Here is a 14,946-nt window from a genome sequence, read left to right on the forward strand (position 1 = left end):
TTTGGGGGGTCAAAAAGTGCGCCCCTGTGCGGGGGATGACCTTCTGGTTATCGCGCGTCCTCGGTGGCTGCGATCGGGGGGGTGTCGCAGGACATGGGAGCAGGTCGTCGCCGATCTGGAGAGTACTAGGTGGCGGCATGGTGAAAGCGAGAATATAGCCAGGCGAGAGAGCATAGGAGCTAATTTGAAATAGCAAAGACATGGCATCAAGATGTAGACAGGTACAAATATGGCGAGGGTACACAGAGGCTGGGGATGGTGGAGCGTCCTAAGGTACGGCGGAGGAGTGTCCCAAGGAGGGCGGGCGGGCGTCTAACCCGCCTCGAGGGTGCGATCAGGCACATGCCTATATCCATATCGGGATATAGGCCCTGATCTCCCCCTGGGGATGGTGTTCGTTAGACCCATTTCCCACCGCCCCGATGGGGGTCTACTAGATACCTCCAGGACCTGCCCTAGGTGGGTGCCAAACTGTGCCGAAGAGGAATGATGATGCCGGTGATGTCTCACGCGATTGGTTTGATCCAATCTTATCCAAGTAGTGCAGCCGTATTCCATTTCTGCACAATCATTCTCGTATTCTGCCACTTTTCGTATCTCGTCACAGGACTACCTGCCCGGTCACAAGTTCATCTTGTCTCGATGCTCTCTCATGCTCTGCACTTCGTGCTAGTGATGCAAGATGGGAAGATACCAAAAACACTTTACATCTCTCATGGCCTGCTTGCACTATCCTTTCACGCTCTTCAGTGCTTGAGCCTAGATGGTAGACGAATCGCAATTGCGAGGTTCAAGTAGTCCCCCAGCAGCACATGTGTTACTCGGAGCATCACAACACGAAAGAGCCAGCCTTGCTGACAGTTCACTCTTGAACCACCGTACTGCACTGTGACGTCTGCCCACCGCAGCTTCCACCGTTGGCGCGGCTTTCACCCAGAACACTCCGAGCAATCTTATCCTCCTCAGTCACGGTACACCCCTTTAAAAACTTATCCACTGCCTGTGCGCGAGACGGACCACATTACATAGTACAGAATAGCATCAAATTGCCGGTCTATGGACTGCGGGACCCTCACAAACGGACTTAACTTAAAGTGTATCCAATTATGATGGGCGCTTGAGCTGTCCCTCCCACGCGAGGCAAACATGAGGTCTTGAGATGTCGGGAAGTGTCAAAACGACTTGCGCATTCCGGAAGGACGCTCTAATCGATGACATGGCTCTCGCTAGACCTGTGGATTCGTCTTCCTTCTATGCAAGTGGTGGGAACAATACACCCAACAGTCCTGATTGGAATCAATGCCGGGACGACTGACGACTTCTGCACGTGGACAGCAGATTCGGCGAAGGCGAGAGAAGTCATTTGTAGCTGCACGCTGACATCCTCGTGTAATGAGACAGGCCCATGGTGATGTTTGGACTGATCATCGAGGTGTGCGCTTCTCGCCTGGACGTCTCAGTGAGCCATGCTGTGTTCTCGCCATTCTATAAAGTGACATCCTCTACGCAGCAGCTACTAAGCAGCGGTTTCCTACAGTTCATCTTCCTTCGCCCTGCCCACTAGAACCTGCCCACTCGCTGTACATCGCCACATCAGAATTAGGTTCTAATGAAAGCAAAAAGCAAGAAACCGATATCGACCGCGCGGGCCGCCACACGGGAGCTCGATGCTGCTCCACCCAGAACACCATCACCCCCTCTATCACTACCACCCATGACTCGGGAGCAATCGATGCACGCCGCTTTAAACCAGTCGATAGTCGGGGGAATGCTCCTGGACACCAGATTTCATCTCTTTTCTCGTCGAAGGCCTTCGGGTGTTATAGACAAACCACGAACTGTGTTTGCTATTAGCACGACGCTGATTGAAGCTTCCCCGGAGCTGGATAAACGTCAGCTAGTTTTGCTCTCTATCTCACTCGCGATGTTGAATGATCAACCACTGGCTCAATATTGACAGTGCTGACAGGAGGTTTCTCCGAAAGCGTGCTGTCAGACATATTTGAGGAAAATACTGAGATTGAGGGGCAGGAGGTAACAGATGCTCAATACGGATATGAGTCTGATAGCGATCTGGAAGACGACGATGTCGAGATCGAACTAGGGACGGCGGATAGCGGAAACCAGCCCGCGGGAATGTCCGCTGCACCTGATGCTGTCTTGAAGAAGGCAGATGTACGTAGCCATTTCATCAACAAAGCCGTTACCTAACGTGGTTGTTCAGCATGACGTTGGCGAAGCCATTGATCTGGCAATGGAATCTGGAAACAAGTCATCAAGGCCTCCTACTCGTATTCGACCTCGGTGCCCCGGGAGGACAGTCTTCGTAAAGGACATTGCTTACAAAACGTGAGCCCGCCCTTGTTTGTGTTTGAAACGTTTGCATGACCAAATGTAGGTGGCAAGCGCTCCTATCATATTTGTACACTGGCCGTGTTGCCTTTGCACCACTGAGGTCTGCCGTACAGTCAAGCAACGACCGAACCAATACGGTGAACCTGCGCCACCCTTTTGATCCTCCACTTTGTTCGCCGAAATCAATGTATCGCCTCGCAGATAAGGTGGGAACATATAAGTATCGAGTAGACAACAACCTTTGTTACTGAACATCAGAAACAGTATGGTCTGGAGGAACTCAAGAAGCTCGCCTACGACAACATATGTAGTCAACTGACTGCGGACAATGTCTTGCCGGAAGTCTTCTCCAAGTTCACATCGAGGTGAGATTATCCGTCTGCATTAGAATGGATATGAACTGCCATCACGCAACCTTTAGATTCTCTGAGATTCGCGAACTTGAAGTGAAGCTTCTAAGCGAGGAGTTTCTCCACAAAGATGTCATAGCGAACACCCTTCCCGACTGGATAGCAAATTTGGCCGATGGTGATTTGCCGCACGCTAAGAGTATCTGGACGTCAATTATCTTTAGTCTGATTGACAAAGTCCCATACTACTCTCCACTCCACGGATGATAGAATGATATATGTCTCCGCAGTGATATGCATTCAAGTTTCTTGGATGGTATTGAGTAGGTGCGCAAGAGACTTAAAGAACCACACTGGATCGTAATGATGGTGTGGATGATCCATGAGGTTCACGTGCCTAATAACGGTTTACATTGGATAATATTTGAGATCACGACGCGGTGCCGGTGTGGTGGGCATCCCTGAAGTTGGAGTGTATAGCTCGAGTAGGTCGTGACTAGTGATCGTACAAAAGGCGTTGACAAGTGAGAGAAGATTCGCGAAGGTCAAGCTCTCGACGAGAAGATGCTGGTGGAGGCCATGATGCGAGCAGCGACACAGCGCAGCGAGGATGGCTGCAGAGATGAACTCTGTTGATTCTTGATTGGAAGGGGGACACATTTCTCAGGTGGAAGATTCGGGCGTGGCTGAGTCGCTTAAGGACGGTGAGCAGCGGGGGACGGTAGAAGAACGGGATCGGTATTGATCAAATCAAGAATATCGAGTCACCATAATTCAGCAGAGTTTGGAAGTCGTCCAATGATTACAGTGAATAGAGAACGACCTCTTCAATCCTTTCAGCTGTACATGCGTCTTGTGAAGTCTCTGCAGGACTTTCTCGAGAGTGGTCTAGGAAAGATTCAGACGGCGCACGAGAAGCAAGAATGAGGTTTCATTTCGACCGCCAATAAAGCATCTCACTAACACAGATGTTGAACGGGCGATGGCAACTTTACGCTATACTTGAGCTCGCCGCAGCGGCTGAAGTTAGAGGTGGTTCTCCAGACAGTAGCGGAAAATATCTAATGTCGGCAGGCGATGGAAGAAGCAAAATCTCAAGAACAAGCACGGAAATTATTGCTCTACACAAACAGGCCAGTCACACGTCCTAAACCTTGAACGTCGTGTGTCGCACAATTTATCAGTCCCGTCTGTCACAGCTCTCGCCGCACTTTCCCGTCAAAAATTAGTCATTGGTCAAGCAGTGAGCACCCTTGAATGATGTGGTCCCCAGTCACTTTTGAAGATGCTCTGCTGGTTAATTGATTATTTCCTAGCTCAAAGAATTGTCAGTTCCGTCATGACTGATGAAACGATAGCCATATGTTGTTACATTGCGTTCTGAAGGTACTTGCTGGGCATGATAAGTACGATAGATAAGCTGAGATGGAGTGGGGATGCTCTTTTGACACTACATAGCACGAGGGCTATGATCGATCGAAGTGAGGACCGCCAGTGGGCTGATGATCTCGCTTGACAAATACATTGGTAGAGTGTCATACTTTCAAGCCTTCACGTTCGAGAACACGTTCCTGAAGTAGGTTTCCAGACCTGTCGGCCCGCCGACAAGAGCGCCGACGACGCCATCCGGCCTCACAACAGCTACAGTCGCCCCTTCCGTCCCGGCGCTGTACCCCGTATACCCATGCCCGTCTTGGTCGATGCATACAACATCCGCGCCAGAGGTGGCTGACAAAGGAGCTGAGTCCCGTGGGAGAACGACGACGGTGCGGACAAATCGAGACAGGAGTTTCTTCGCTAATTTGAGTACGGCTGTAATTTGATCGCTGTCTGAGGAGAAAATGAGGACGGTGTGGCGGGTGGAGCTGAAAATGCGGAACAACGACGTCGTCTCGGCCCCGACATTGCCCGTCTCGACTACGGCGAGACCTGTGGCGTCCGGGGCTCGGTCACCGGCATGCAGCCCATCGCTCGTATTCGTTCCGTATGCGTCTATAAGTGGCTTCTCCTTCCCGGACGTCTGTTGGGGGTGGCGCTCGTCAAGCAGGATAGAGCTCCAGCGGTAGTTGACACCGAGCATCTTCAGATCATGACTCCGCGTCCATCCTTGCGACACATCGCCGTTTACCTTTGCACTCCTCGTAGCGTGAAGCAACGTCGTCGTTTCTTTGAGCATGTGAGAAATAACGGGGAGGCGTTCCTCTGTGTATGTGGAAAGGAGGGACTCGGAAGCAAAGCCCAGTTCGACAAGAGCGAGCTTCCATCCGAGGTTGAGCTGGCCATCGATTGTGATTAGCTCATGATGGTACTTCTCGTTTGAAACGCGGAACGTACGGCATCCTGTACACTGGAGTTCATGCCCTCCGGAGCCATTTCATGATTAGGCCTCATCGCACATAGGCCACAATGAGCGTACCTGGCCACCAGTGGGACTGTGTACGTGTGCAGCGTCTACAGTTCGGCATAAGCGTGCGTTCATATTATACATACTATCGCTTACCTCCTGCAACAAAGACTCGGCCTTCGGAGAATTTATTCACCACGCGAACATTTGGACTAGATACTAATCAATCGGACGTTAAGCAACAGAATGTCCTAACGCACCTGTTGTTAGATTTCGACTTGATCTCGCCGAAAATGAGATCCTGCCTGTCGGATATCTCTTTCAATGTCTGAACCAGTGTGTCATAATCCTCGTAGATCTTCTCCAAGTCGATGTTTCCCGAAACGATAAAGTTGTAGATCTCATCATCTTCCGTGGGACGCAAGATTGCCCTGGTAATAAAACGGCAGAGTTGGGATACTTTTAGAACCACATTGTCGCGGCAGACGTACATCTTAGAACCGAATTCCCCCCAACAATGCCAGTACTATAGTCCAACACTTCGTCAGAAACGTCCCCGATGATCTTGTAGATGGAAACCCACGTCACGGGTCAAGTTCTTGACTACTATCTCGCCAAAGACAATCTGCCCTGCAAGCGCTTCCCCGAGAAATGTGAGACCGAGGTGCTTACGTACGATGCCTAAAGACATGCAATAAGTCAATATAGAACATATGGACAAGAGGAAAATCTCAAACCTCTTGCCCCATCTGTCCCGACAAGCCAGCTGCAGATCACGGTCTCAGCGATCTCTTCGTCACCATCGCGCTTGACGAGATGTGCCACTACATGTTCGGTATTCTGTTCGAAGCTGCACAGCTCCGTGCCGCGCTCAACATGACATCCATACGTAGCCAGATGTTCACGCAGTACTTGCTCTGCCTTCGCCTGCCCGAGCACTCGTGTGTTAATCTAGATAGTCCGTGCTAGCTGAGTATGGACAGCGCGAATCAAAGTATTAGCAAATGAGCATACATATGGAGTACCCGGCGTGGGATCCTCCAGGGGAAACATGTTGAACGTTTTGGACGGCTCAACACCTCCAGGAAGCTTGTAGAACCGCAACGGACGTAGGTCCATGCCCCTGGAGACGATATCAGGCAAAACACCCAATAGGTTGTACGCCTCCAAAGTCCTGGGCTATAGGAAGCTGAACTTTAGATCCTGATAACGTTCCCCATTGATGAGGAATAAATCACCTGTATGCCAGCGCCGCGTTGTCCAATGTGGAATTGCTGGTCCCTGTCGATTATGCGAACCTGGATGCCATGCTGGACCAGAGATAGAGCTAATACAAGGCCCGAAGGGCCAGCTCCAGTCTGAGCGAGTAAAAACCAATATTACGTCAATGCACGGGTGGATTGTACTATACTTACGATCAAAACAGGGAGAGGCTGTGTGGCAGACATATTGAGACGGGATCGATGGCAGGACGGGTTATGTTGTTCGTGAGATCGACGAATAGAGTTAGGACTGCACGAGAAGGCGGAAGAATATATACGGTAAACCCTCTATGCCCAGGCCTGGACATTGAGAGTTTACCGTACCTGCAGGGATCTCGCCGGTGACATTTGTACAGGTCCCCAGCTTCTCACTGATTGAGCGACTGGAATCCTCACTGCAGTACGAGGCGCCGCCAGGGTGGTTGATCAGGAAGCCATTCCCATGGTTGCCAGACGTGATGATCTGAGGATGATATGCTAGTATCACCCGCGCCCAGCGGAAGCGCCTAGGAGAATCGCTTAAGACAGGTGCGCTATTGACCATAACATAAACCATGGTTCATAGAGACTTGCTTGCTTTTTTGTGAGATCAGCGATCCTGTGAGCTTGAAGGAGAAATGGGGTCGCGCGCTAGGCTGTTTGAATTTTTGATGATTGTAATGCCGCCGACTGGTCCCCGGGATCGTGAAGATTCCGTCAGTCGGTTCTCACCGTGGACAGGACCCTTTGACCGCAGCCCAGACATGCTCCGGACATCTCCCGGCAGTGAGTGTCTTCGAAGGGTCTGCCAGACTCTGGACGTTGCACGACGCCTTTTATTAACCAACATGGAATATCCAGAGTTTTCGGCCATCTAGATGTCAATCAAAAAAACAATGAACATACTGTCACTATGTATCCAACAAGTCTATCCTCACTTCCATGAGCTCTGTTGACATACGCAATCGCGTGTTTTAGCTATCATCAATGTCATAATATATACTCACTGGATTCGATACAGTTATCTAGGAAGGTAATACGCAATATGCCTTTCACCGCTAGGTTCAGTTGGCTAAACCGTTGGATGATCCACTCTTGATGATGAGCATTATCGCGACATCCCCACAGGAGGTACGATGAACGAGCTAAGGGAAGCAGCATCCTGCAGCGACTGTCTATACACCCCAGCCGAATGTGCTCCAGTTATCCTACATGTGATCCTCAGTCACCCTGCGCGTTTCAAAGTCAGATGATGAATTGACATATGTCTCCGCAGTGATACGCATTCGAATGGTATTGAGTAGGTGCGCAAGAGAATTGAAGAGCCATCCTGGATCGTAGTGGAATGTCGATGCATAAGGTTCACGTGCCTAATAAAGGTCTTCATCTGGCGACATTTGTCCACGAGCATCCCGATATCGTCAAGCAAATCGAGAACTTGTTGAGCAGGCTCATCGTGGTAAGATTTGACAACGGACGCACTATAATCGGGTGTGATCAGACTGTCCCATATGTCTGCATCGAGAACTCCAAGAGTCCGAATCTCGCTAATATTGAGTAGATTGTGATGACCGCTTGATTCCAGGCGTGGAAGCACTGCGAGCTTCAAGCTACAAAGAGTCGAAGTGTAGTGAGAGCAAACCGTCAATAGGCCGTACAGCTTGTCCTGCCACGAAGCGGCGCCGATGCGGTGGGCATGCTTGAAGATGGAGTATATAGCCCGAGTAAGTTGAGATGAGTAATGCTACGGAAGGCGGTGACGAATGAGAGTAGGTCTTGAAATTTCAGAAAGGTCGCGCTCTCGACTCGGTGGAGGCCATGATGCGACACAGCGCAGCGAAGAAGGCTGAAGAGGCGAACTTTTTTAATCGGAAGGGAGACACATTTCTCAGTTGGAGAAATCGGACGAGGCTGAGTCGCTCAAGGACGGTAGAAGAACGGGATCGGTATTGATCGTATCAGGAATACTCATGCACCATAATTGAGCAGAGTTTGGAAGTCGTCCAATGATTGCAGTGAATAAAGAACGACCTTTTCGATTCTATCAGCTGTACATACATATTGTAAAGTCTCTGCAGGGCCTTCATGGGAGTGCTATAGGAAATTATCAAGACGGCGCTCACTGCGAGAAGCACGAACGAATTTTCATTTCAATCGCCAATGGGGAATAACTTGAATCTTGACGACACGAGTGTCGAACGGGCAGTGGCAAGCATACGCTATTACTTGAGTTCGCTGCAACAACTGGAGTTAGAAGTGATTGTCCAGTAACGAGCAGATGATATGTCCGCAGACGATGGGACAGGAAAATTCCAAGAACATGTAGGGAAATTATTGTTCGATAAATTCGACCAACAGTCCAGTCACGCGTCACAGACCTGTGAACGTCATGGGTCACACTATTTACATATTCCCGTCTGCCACAGCTCTCGTCGCACTTCCTCATTAAGTGAGCACCCTTCAATAATGTAGCAATGTGTGAAGATGTTCTGCTGGTGAATCCATTCTTTCTGGCATGCCTAGCTTAAAGGATCAACAGTTCTGTCACAAGCCACGAAACAATAGCTATATGTGAATACATTGCGATCTGAAGGTATATGCCGGTCATGATAATTACGATAGATAAGCTGACATGGAGTGGGGATGCGATTCTGATACGGCAGCTGAACGAGGGGACGACAGGAGGTCGATCTAAGTGAGACTCACCAGTGAGTCGATGATCTCGCTTGACAAATACATTGGCAGACATACTTTCAAGCCTTCACATTCGAGAACACGTTCTTGAAGTAGGCTTCCAGACCTGTCGCTCCGGCGACAAGAGCGCCAACGACGCCATCTGGCCTCACAACAGCTACAGTGGCCTTTTCCGTCCCGTCACTGTACCCCGTATGCCCATGCCCGTCTTGGTCGGTGCATACAACATCCGCACCAGATGCCGCTGGCAAAGGAGCTGAGTCCCGTGGGAGAACGACAACCGTGCGGACAAAGCGAGGCGGGAGTTTCTTCGCCAATCCGAGTACGGCTGTAATCTGATCGCTGTCTGAGGAGAAAATGAGGACGGTGTGGCGTGTGGAGCTGAAAATGCGGAACAACGACGTCGTCTCGGCCCCGACATTGCCCGTCTCGACTACGGCGAGACCTGGGGCGTCCGGGGCTCGGTCACCGGCATGCAGCCCATCGCTCGTATTCGTTCCGTATGCATCTATAAGTGGCTTCTCCTTCCCGGACGTCTGTTGGAGGTGACGCTCATCGAGCAGGATAGAGCTCCAGCGGTAGTTAACACCGAGCATCTTCAAATCATGACTCCGCGTCCATCCTTGGGAAACATCGCCGTCCACCTTTGCACTTCTCGTCGCGTGAAGCAACGTCGTCGTTTCTTTGAGCATGTGTGAGATGACGGGAAGGCGTTCCTCTGTGTATGTAGAAAGGAGAGATTGGGAAGCAAAGCCCAGCTCGACAAGGGCGAGCTTCCAACCGAGGTTGAGCTGTCCATCGATCCTGATCAGTTCGTGATAATGCTTTTCGTGGACTGGGAACGTACAGCATCCTGCACACTGGAGTTCATACCCTGGAGCCAATCCATGATTAGTCCTTATTACCTATATGTCATGATGAGCACACCTGGCCACCGGCGGGACTATGTACGTGTGCAGCGTCTAGGCGACATAAGCGTGTCTTCAGATCATACATACCGTCGCTTACCTCCTGCCACAAAGACCCGGCCTTCGGAGAATTTTTCCACCATGCGAACATTTGGGCTAGATACGAATTAATTGGACATTAAGCAACAGAACTTTTTAACGCACCTGTAATTGGATTTAAACTTGATCTCGCCGAAAATGAGATCCTGCCTGTCGGATATCTCTTTCAATGTCTGAACCAGTGTGTCATAATCCTCGTAGATCTTCTCCAAGTCGATGTTTCCCGAAACAATGAAGTTGTAGATCTCATCATCTTCCGTGGGACGCAAGATTGCCCTGATAATAAAATAGAAGAGCTGAGGTAGTTCAAATCACACTGTCGCGGCAGACGCACATCTGAGAACCAAAGTCGCCCCAACAATGCCAATACTATGATTCAACAATTCATCAGGAAAGCCCCCAATGATCTTGTAGATGGAAACTCACATCGCGGGTCAGGTCCTTGACTACGATCTCACCAAAGACAATCTTTCCCGCAATTGCTTCCCCGAGAAATGTGAGACCGAGGTGCTTCCGCACGATGCCTGAAAGTATGCAATAGGTTCATATAGAACCTACAGATAGAAGGAAAACCTCAACCTTTCGCCCCGTCGGTCCCGACAAGCCAGCGGCAGACTACGGTTTCAGCGATCTCTTCATCACCATCGCGCTTGATGAGATGGGCCACCACATGTTCAGTATCCTGTTCGAAGCTGCACAGCTCCGTGCCGCGTTCAACGTGACATCCATACGTAGCCAGATGTTCGCGCAGCACTTGCTCCGCCTTCGCTTGCCCGAGCATCCATGAGTTCATCTAGATAGTTCGTGTTAGCTGAACATGGACAGTGCGGATCAATATATGAGCAAACGGGCATACATATGGAGTGCTTGGCGTGGGTTCCTCTATGGGCATCATGTCGAACGTTTTAGACGGCTCGACACCTCCGGGAAGCTTGTAGAATCGCATCGGACGCAAATCCCTGCCTCTGGAAACAATATCGGGCAAGACACCCAAGATGTTATACGCCTCCAAAGTCCTGGGCTATAAGAGGCTGTGCTTTAGATACTGATAACGTGCCTTATGAATAGAGTGGATATTACCTGTATTCCAGCGCCGCGTTGTCCAATGTGGAATTGCTGGTCCCTGTCGATTATGCGGACCTGGATGCCATGCTGAACCAGGGACAGCGCTAATACAAGGCCAGAGGGGCCAGCCCCAGTCTGAGCGAGAACAGCCCAATAGTAAGTTAATGTGAGAGGTGGGTGGTACTATACTTACGATCAGAACGGGGAGAGGTTGCGTGGCGGACATGTTTAAACGGGATTGATGGCGGAATGGGTTAAGGTGTATGTGAGATCGGCGGAGAGAGTAAGGACTGCACGAGAGGGCGGAGGATTATATACGGTGGACCCTCAATGCCCAGTGATCCTGCCGGTGACATTCGTACAGCTGCGCGGCTCCTCAACTAAGCGACTGGAGTCCACATTGCAGCAAGAGGCTCCGAGCCGAGCGGACGCGCCGCCAGGGCGACTCGGAGACTAGTACGACTGCGTCGGCTTTTGGCTGCTCGACGAGGAATCAAGTGGTTGTCAGTGTCAGTTTACGTGTGCAGATGCTGTTCTATGACAGCCGCGTCAGCGCTCTCTCCAAATTAGCGGGTTAGTAGACGTGCAGAGTTGATTAAGTTGCTACTTCCCCGTGCCAACGAGCGCTGCTGCAAACGAGCTGTACCAGATGAAAGGAGTGTTCGGCCCGTTGTGATATTATCAGATAAAATGCTGGACCCCCATGTCGGGGATGAGAAGGAACAGATCATGATGCGGCTCATGGTCAATGTGCCATGACAGCGCGTATATTATCAGATAAGATATGGAACCCTCGGCAATGAGGCAACTACACGTTTGCTACTGCCACAACATAACCAATTATTGTATCGCTCAACGCAGCTGAGAGCACCTATTTCTCTCGACATCTAATGTACTTATATTCCTAACTCTATAATACGTTAGCTGATTAACACAATAGTCTACAGATTGTAGAGCCCATTAAGAACTCCTCGCGAGTAACACCAGTGGCTCAGCATACATCGAATCTGAGCAGTGAGCGCGAAGCCCGGAGCGGCTCATGGCGCGTGTATGCCTTGGTGTGCGAAATAAAAACACTGACCGCTGCGTCTAGACCCTACGCAGCGGCACATATGCTGCGGTACCCTCCAGTGAAGACGAGGCCAGTAATGCCGCCTCGGAGCCACTTCTCGCCCGCGAGAACAGGCTGCGTGGAGGAACTTTGACTTTGCACCAAGATGGACACGGCTACTCGTACGCGTACGGTCCGAAAGGCTCCGCAGGCCTCATACGCAACTACTACGCACTCGGCTGCGCAGTGTTCGTCTCCATAGGCGGACTCCTCTTCGGCTATGACCAGGGCGTCATTGCGAATGTCCTCGTGATGCGCGACTTCACAGAACGTTGGCCCGTCGGACCGCTCGAGAAAGGGGTGATGAGTGCGCGCGGCTTTTGATCCAGGCCAGACTATGTGCTGATGGCCTTTTGATGCGACAGCCGCCGCGCTCGAGCTGGGCTCGCTTTTCGGCGCTCTCGCGTCGGGCGTGCTCGCCGATCGCTACTCGCGAAGAGTGTCTATCCTACTAGCCTGTGGTACGATGTCTTACTCGTGACGAAAAAGCATCCTGATCGCCCATGCAGAAGCATACCCCTAGTCGTGTTTTGCATCGGCTCCGCTTTTCAGTTTGCCGCGCAGAGCCTGTTCCATCTTACTCTCGGCCGCGCTATTGGCGGTCTAGGAGTCGGTGCATTGAGGTAAGTATCCGGTGCGTATCTTCGAGTTCGCTGGCCACAGCTCACGTCTCTTCCATGCAGCATGCTGGCTCCCCTGTACATGGCCGAAATCAGCCCGCCAGAAGTGCGCGGATCGCTCATGGCGCTGGAACAGTTCGCCATCGTGCTCGGCGCCGTCCTCGGATTCTGGACGGGCTTCTTCACGCGCGAGAGTGAGCCGCCCTCCCTTCAGTACCACGCTCGCGACTGACAACCCGCAGTTCCCGGCTCTGCGTCATGGCGCATCCCGCTCGGGATCCAGCTCGGGCCAGGCGTACTCCTCGCTGTCGGATGCCTCTTCCTGCCTCCCTCGCCGCGCCTGCTCATCATGCAGGGCCGGCCGGACGACGCCCGCCGCGCACTTGCCACGCTCCGACTGCGCTCGCCAGAAGAGAGCATCACAGACCCGCTGCTTCAGGTGCGCCCCGACTTAATCGGCCGCGGGCCCGGAAATCTCGATAGCTGACACGACGTGTCAGCTTGAGCTGCTCGAGATGCAGGCTGAAATTGCCCTGCTCGCACAGACCACTGGCGTGCCCGCCAAGGCAGGCTCGCTGCGCACGGAGGCGCGTGCGTGGGCGCGGCTCTTCGGGCGCAAGTACCGCAAGCGCACGGCCATCGGTGTCCTGATGATGTTCTTCCAGCGTGAGTCGGCGTTCGCTTTCTTCTATTTGCTCGGTCCCCGCCTTTGTGCTCATGTTCTTCTGTGTCATAACAGAGTGGAGCGGCATCAACGCACTCCTATACTATGGGCCTACTTTGATGCATTCTCTGGGCTTGCAGGGCGACGCCGTCACGCTTACGGTGTCCGGTGGCATTGGGATTGTACAATTCCTCGCAGTGCTACCGGCAATTGTCTTCATTGACCGCTTAGGTACGATTCACGCCGCTGCCTGCACATTATCACGTCTCATTGTCATGCCGAAGGTCGAAAGCCGCTACTAAGAGGTATGCACCAAGAGCAGCGCTCGACGTCTCGCTCCTGACCTGTTTCTGAACAGGTGGGAGTGCTGTCATGGCGCTGTCACATTTCTGCATCGCCGTCATGGTGAGTTCTCCTTACATCTATTATTTGTAGCGTGTTCGGCTTACCACCGTTTGAGGTCCGGCAATTTGAGGGCGACTGGCTCTCCCACTCATGGGCAGCATGGTTCTCAGTAGGGTACGCTTGGCCTCCGCCGTAAAGATGTTCAATTCTCCTAATGTCGCTACAAATCCACAGATGTGTTTATGTTTTCACAGCCGCCTATGGCGTCAGCTACGGACCCATTGGATGGGTCCTCCCAAGCGAAGTCTTCCCGTTATCTGTACGCAGCAAGGGAGTTTCGCTGTCGACCGCGTCCAACTGGTTTAACAATTGTACGCATTATTACACGTACCGACGCATATACCCCGCATTCTATTGACCCTCGGATTATGCAGTTCTCATCGGCTTGATTACGCCAGAACTGATGGAGCTGTCACCGTCGTAAGTGTTCGCCCGAGTGACGTCGACATTGATTTTGACGCCGCGTTGGTAGCGGCACATTTCTTGTCTTCGCCACTGCATGCTTCCTCGGATACCTGTGGTCTACCTATTCCGTTCCGGAGACGGCCAATGTGTCTCTTGAAGAGATGGACGCGGTGTTCGGATCTTCTGCTGGTCGAGAAGACCTGTTATTGAAACAGCAGGTAAGACCTCGCGTTGTTTTCGCGTCCTTGACACTGAGCACTCTTGCGGGGGCAGATCGAAGAAGATCTTGGCTTGCACGATCTAGTCCAGCAGTGGGCTTCGACTTACCATCGTGCCTAGTCACAAGTTAACATCCATCAGTTACTTTTGGGACCGCAGCGGCATAGCTACCCTACTGTACACATATCATTGTATGATACACCGCATAACCATGTCAATCGTTAAATATGCTGGACCACTTCGACAGGGTACTTCAAGTATCTCTTCCCCGGACAGAGGTCGATCACTCGAAGCACACTGGCGACAACTATTCTACACTGAGGATGCTCGTATCGTAGGTATCGTAGGTAATGATGAGGAATGGATAGACACTGATGCTGTACGTATGAGAGGCACGAAACCAAACTGCAGAGACCGAGAAGAGCTACACTACGTGAAAGGATTGCGCAACAGGATGGACAGAGAA

At 51.5% G+C, this 14,946-nt stretch overlaps 4 protein-coding genes across 4 annotated transcripts; 2 read left to right on the plus strand and 2 right to left on the minus strand.

Annotated features, from left to right (window-relative positions):
• Nucleotides 1-1,159: 1,159 nt before the first annotated feature.
• POSPLADRAFT_1047025 (hypothetical protein) lies at nt 1,160-2,724 on the plus strand (the record flags this gene model as incomplete). Its single annotated transcript, XM_024479184.1, has 5 exons — nt 1,160-1,262; nt 1,961-2,175; nt 2,225-2,349; nt 2,399-2,561; nt 2,614-2,724. The coding sequence occupies 5 exons, from the start codon at nt 1,160-1,162 to the stop codon at nt 2,722-2,724; spliced, it is 717 nt and encodes a 238-aa protein (XP_024338544.1).
• Nucleotides 2,725-4,248: 1,524 nt separating this feature from the next.
• Nucleotides 4,249-6,497, minus strand: POSPLADRAFT_1144775 (hypothetical protein; the record flags this gene model as incomplete). The annotated part of the gene is made up of 10 exons (XM_024485731.1): nt 4,249-4,785; nt 5,122-5,156; nt 5,206-5,261; nt 5,310-5,480; nt 5,541-5,575; nt 5,633-5,730; nt 5,787-6,000; nt 6,064-6,228; nt 6,288-6,347; nt 6,465-6,497. 10 exons carry the CDS (start codon nt 6,495-6,497, stop codon nt 4,249-4,251), a joined length of 1,404 nt encoding a protein of 467 aa, XP_024338545.1.
• A 2,546-nt stretch (nt 6,498-9,043) lies between these two features.
• POSPLADRAFT_1144548 (hypothetical protein) lies at nt 9,044-11,282 on the minus strand (the record flags this gene model as incomplete). Its single annotated transcript, XM_024485705.1, has 9 exons — nt 9,044-9,837; nt 9,993-10,048; nt 10,097-10,267; nt 10,326-10,360; nt 10,418-10,515; nt 10,571-10,784; nt 10,848-11,012; nt 11,072-11,191; nt 11,250-11,282. 9 exons carry the CDS (start codon nt 11,280-11,282, stop codon nt 9,044-9,046), a joined length of 1,686 nt encoding a protein of 561 aa, XP_024338546.1.
• Nucleotides 11,283-12,095: 813 nt separating this feature from the next.
• Nucleotides 12,096-14,600, plus strand: POSPLADRAFT_1057522 (hypothetical protein; the record flags this gene model as incomplete). The annotated part of the gene is made up of 15 exons (XM_024480934.1): nt 12,096-12,104; nt 12,150-12,474; nt 12,533-12,628; nt 12,691-12,790; nt 12,851-12,981; nt 13,030-13,226; nt 13,288-13,453; nt 13,527-13,682; nt 13,736-13,756; nt 13,810-13,856; nt 13,912-13,970; nt 14,031-14,167; nt 14,231-14,276; nt 14,329-14,479; nt 14,535-14,600. The coding sequence occupies 15 exons, from the start codon at nt 12,096-12,098 to the stop codon at nt 14,598-14,600; spliced, it is 1,707 nt and encodes a 568-aa protein (XP_024338547.1).
• Nucleotides 14,601-14,946: the final 346 nt, after the last annotated feature.

This window comes from Postia placenta (genome assembly GCF_002117355.1).
Source record: "Postia placenta MAD-698-R-SB12 unplaced genomic scaffold POSPLAscaffold_8, whole genome shotgun sequence".
NCBI lineage: Eukaryota > Fungi > Basidiomycota > Agaricomycetes > Polyporales > Adustoporiaceae > Rhodonia > Rhodonia placenta.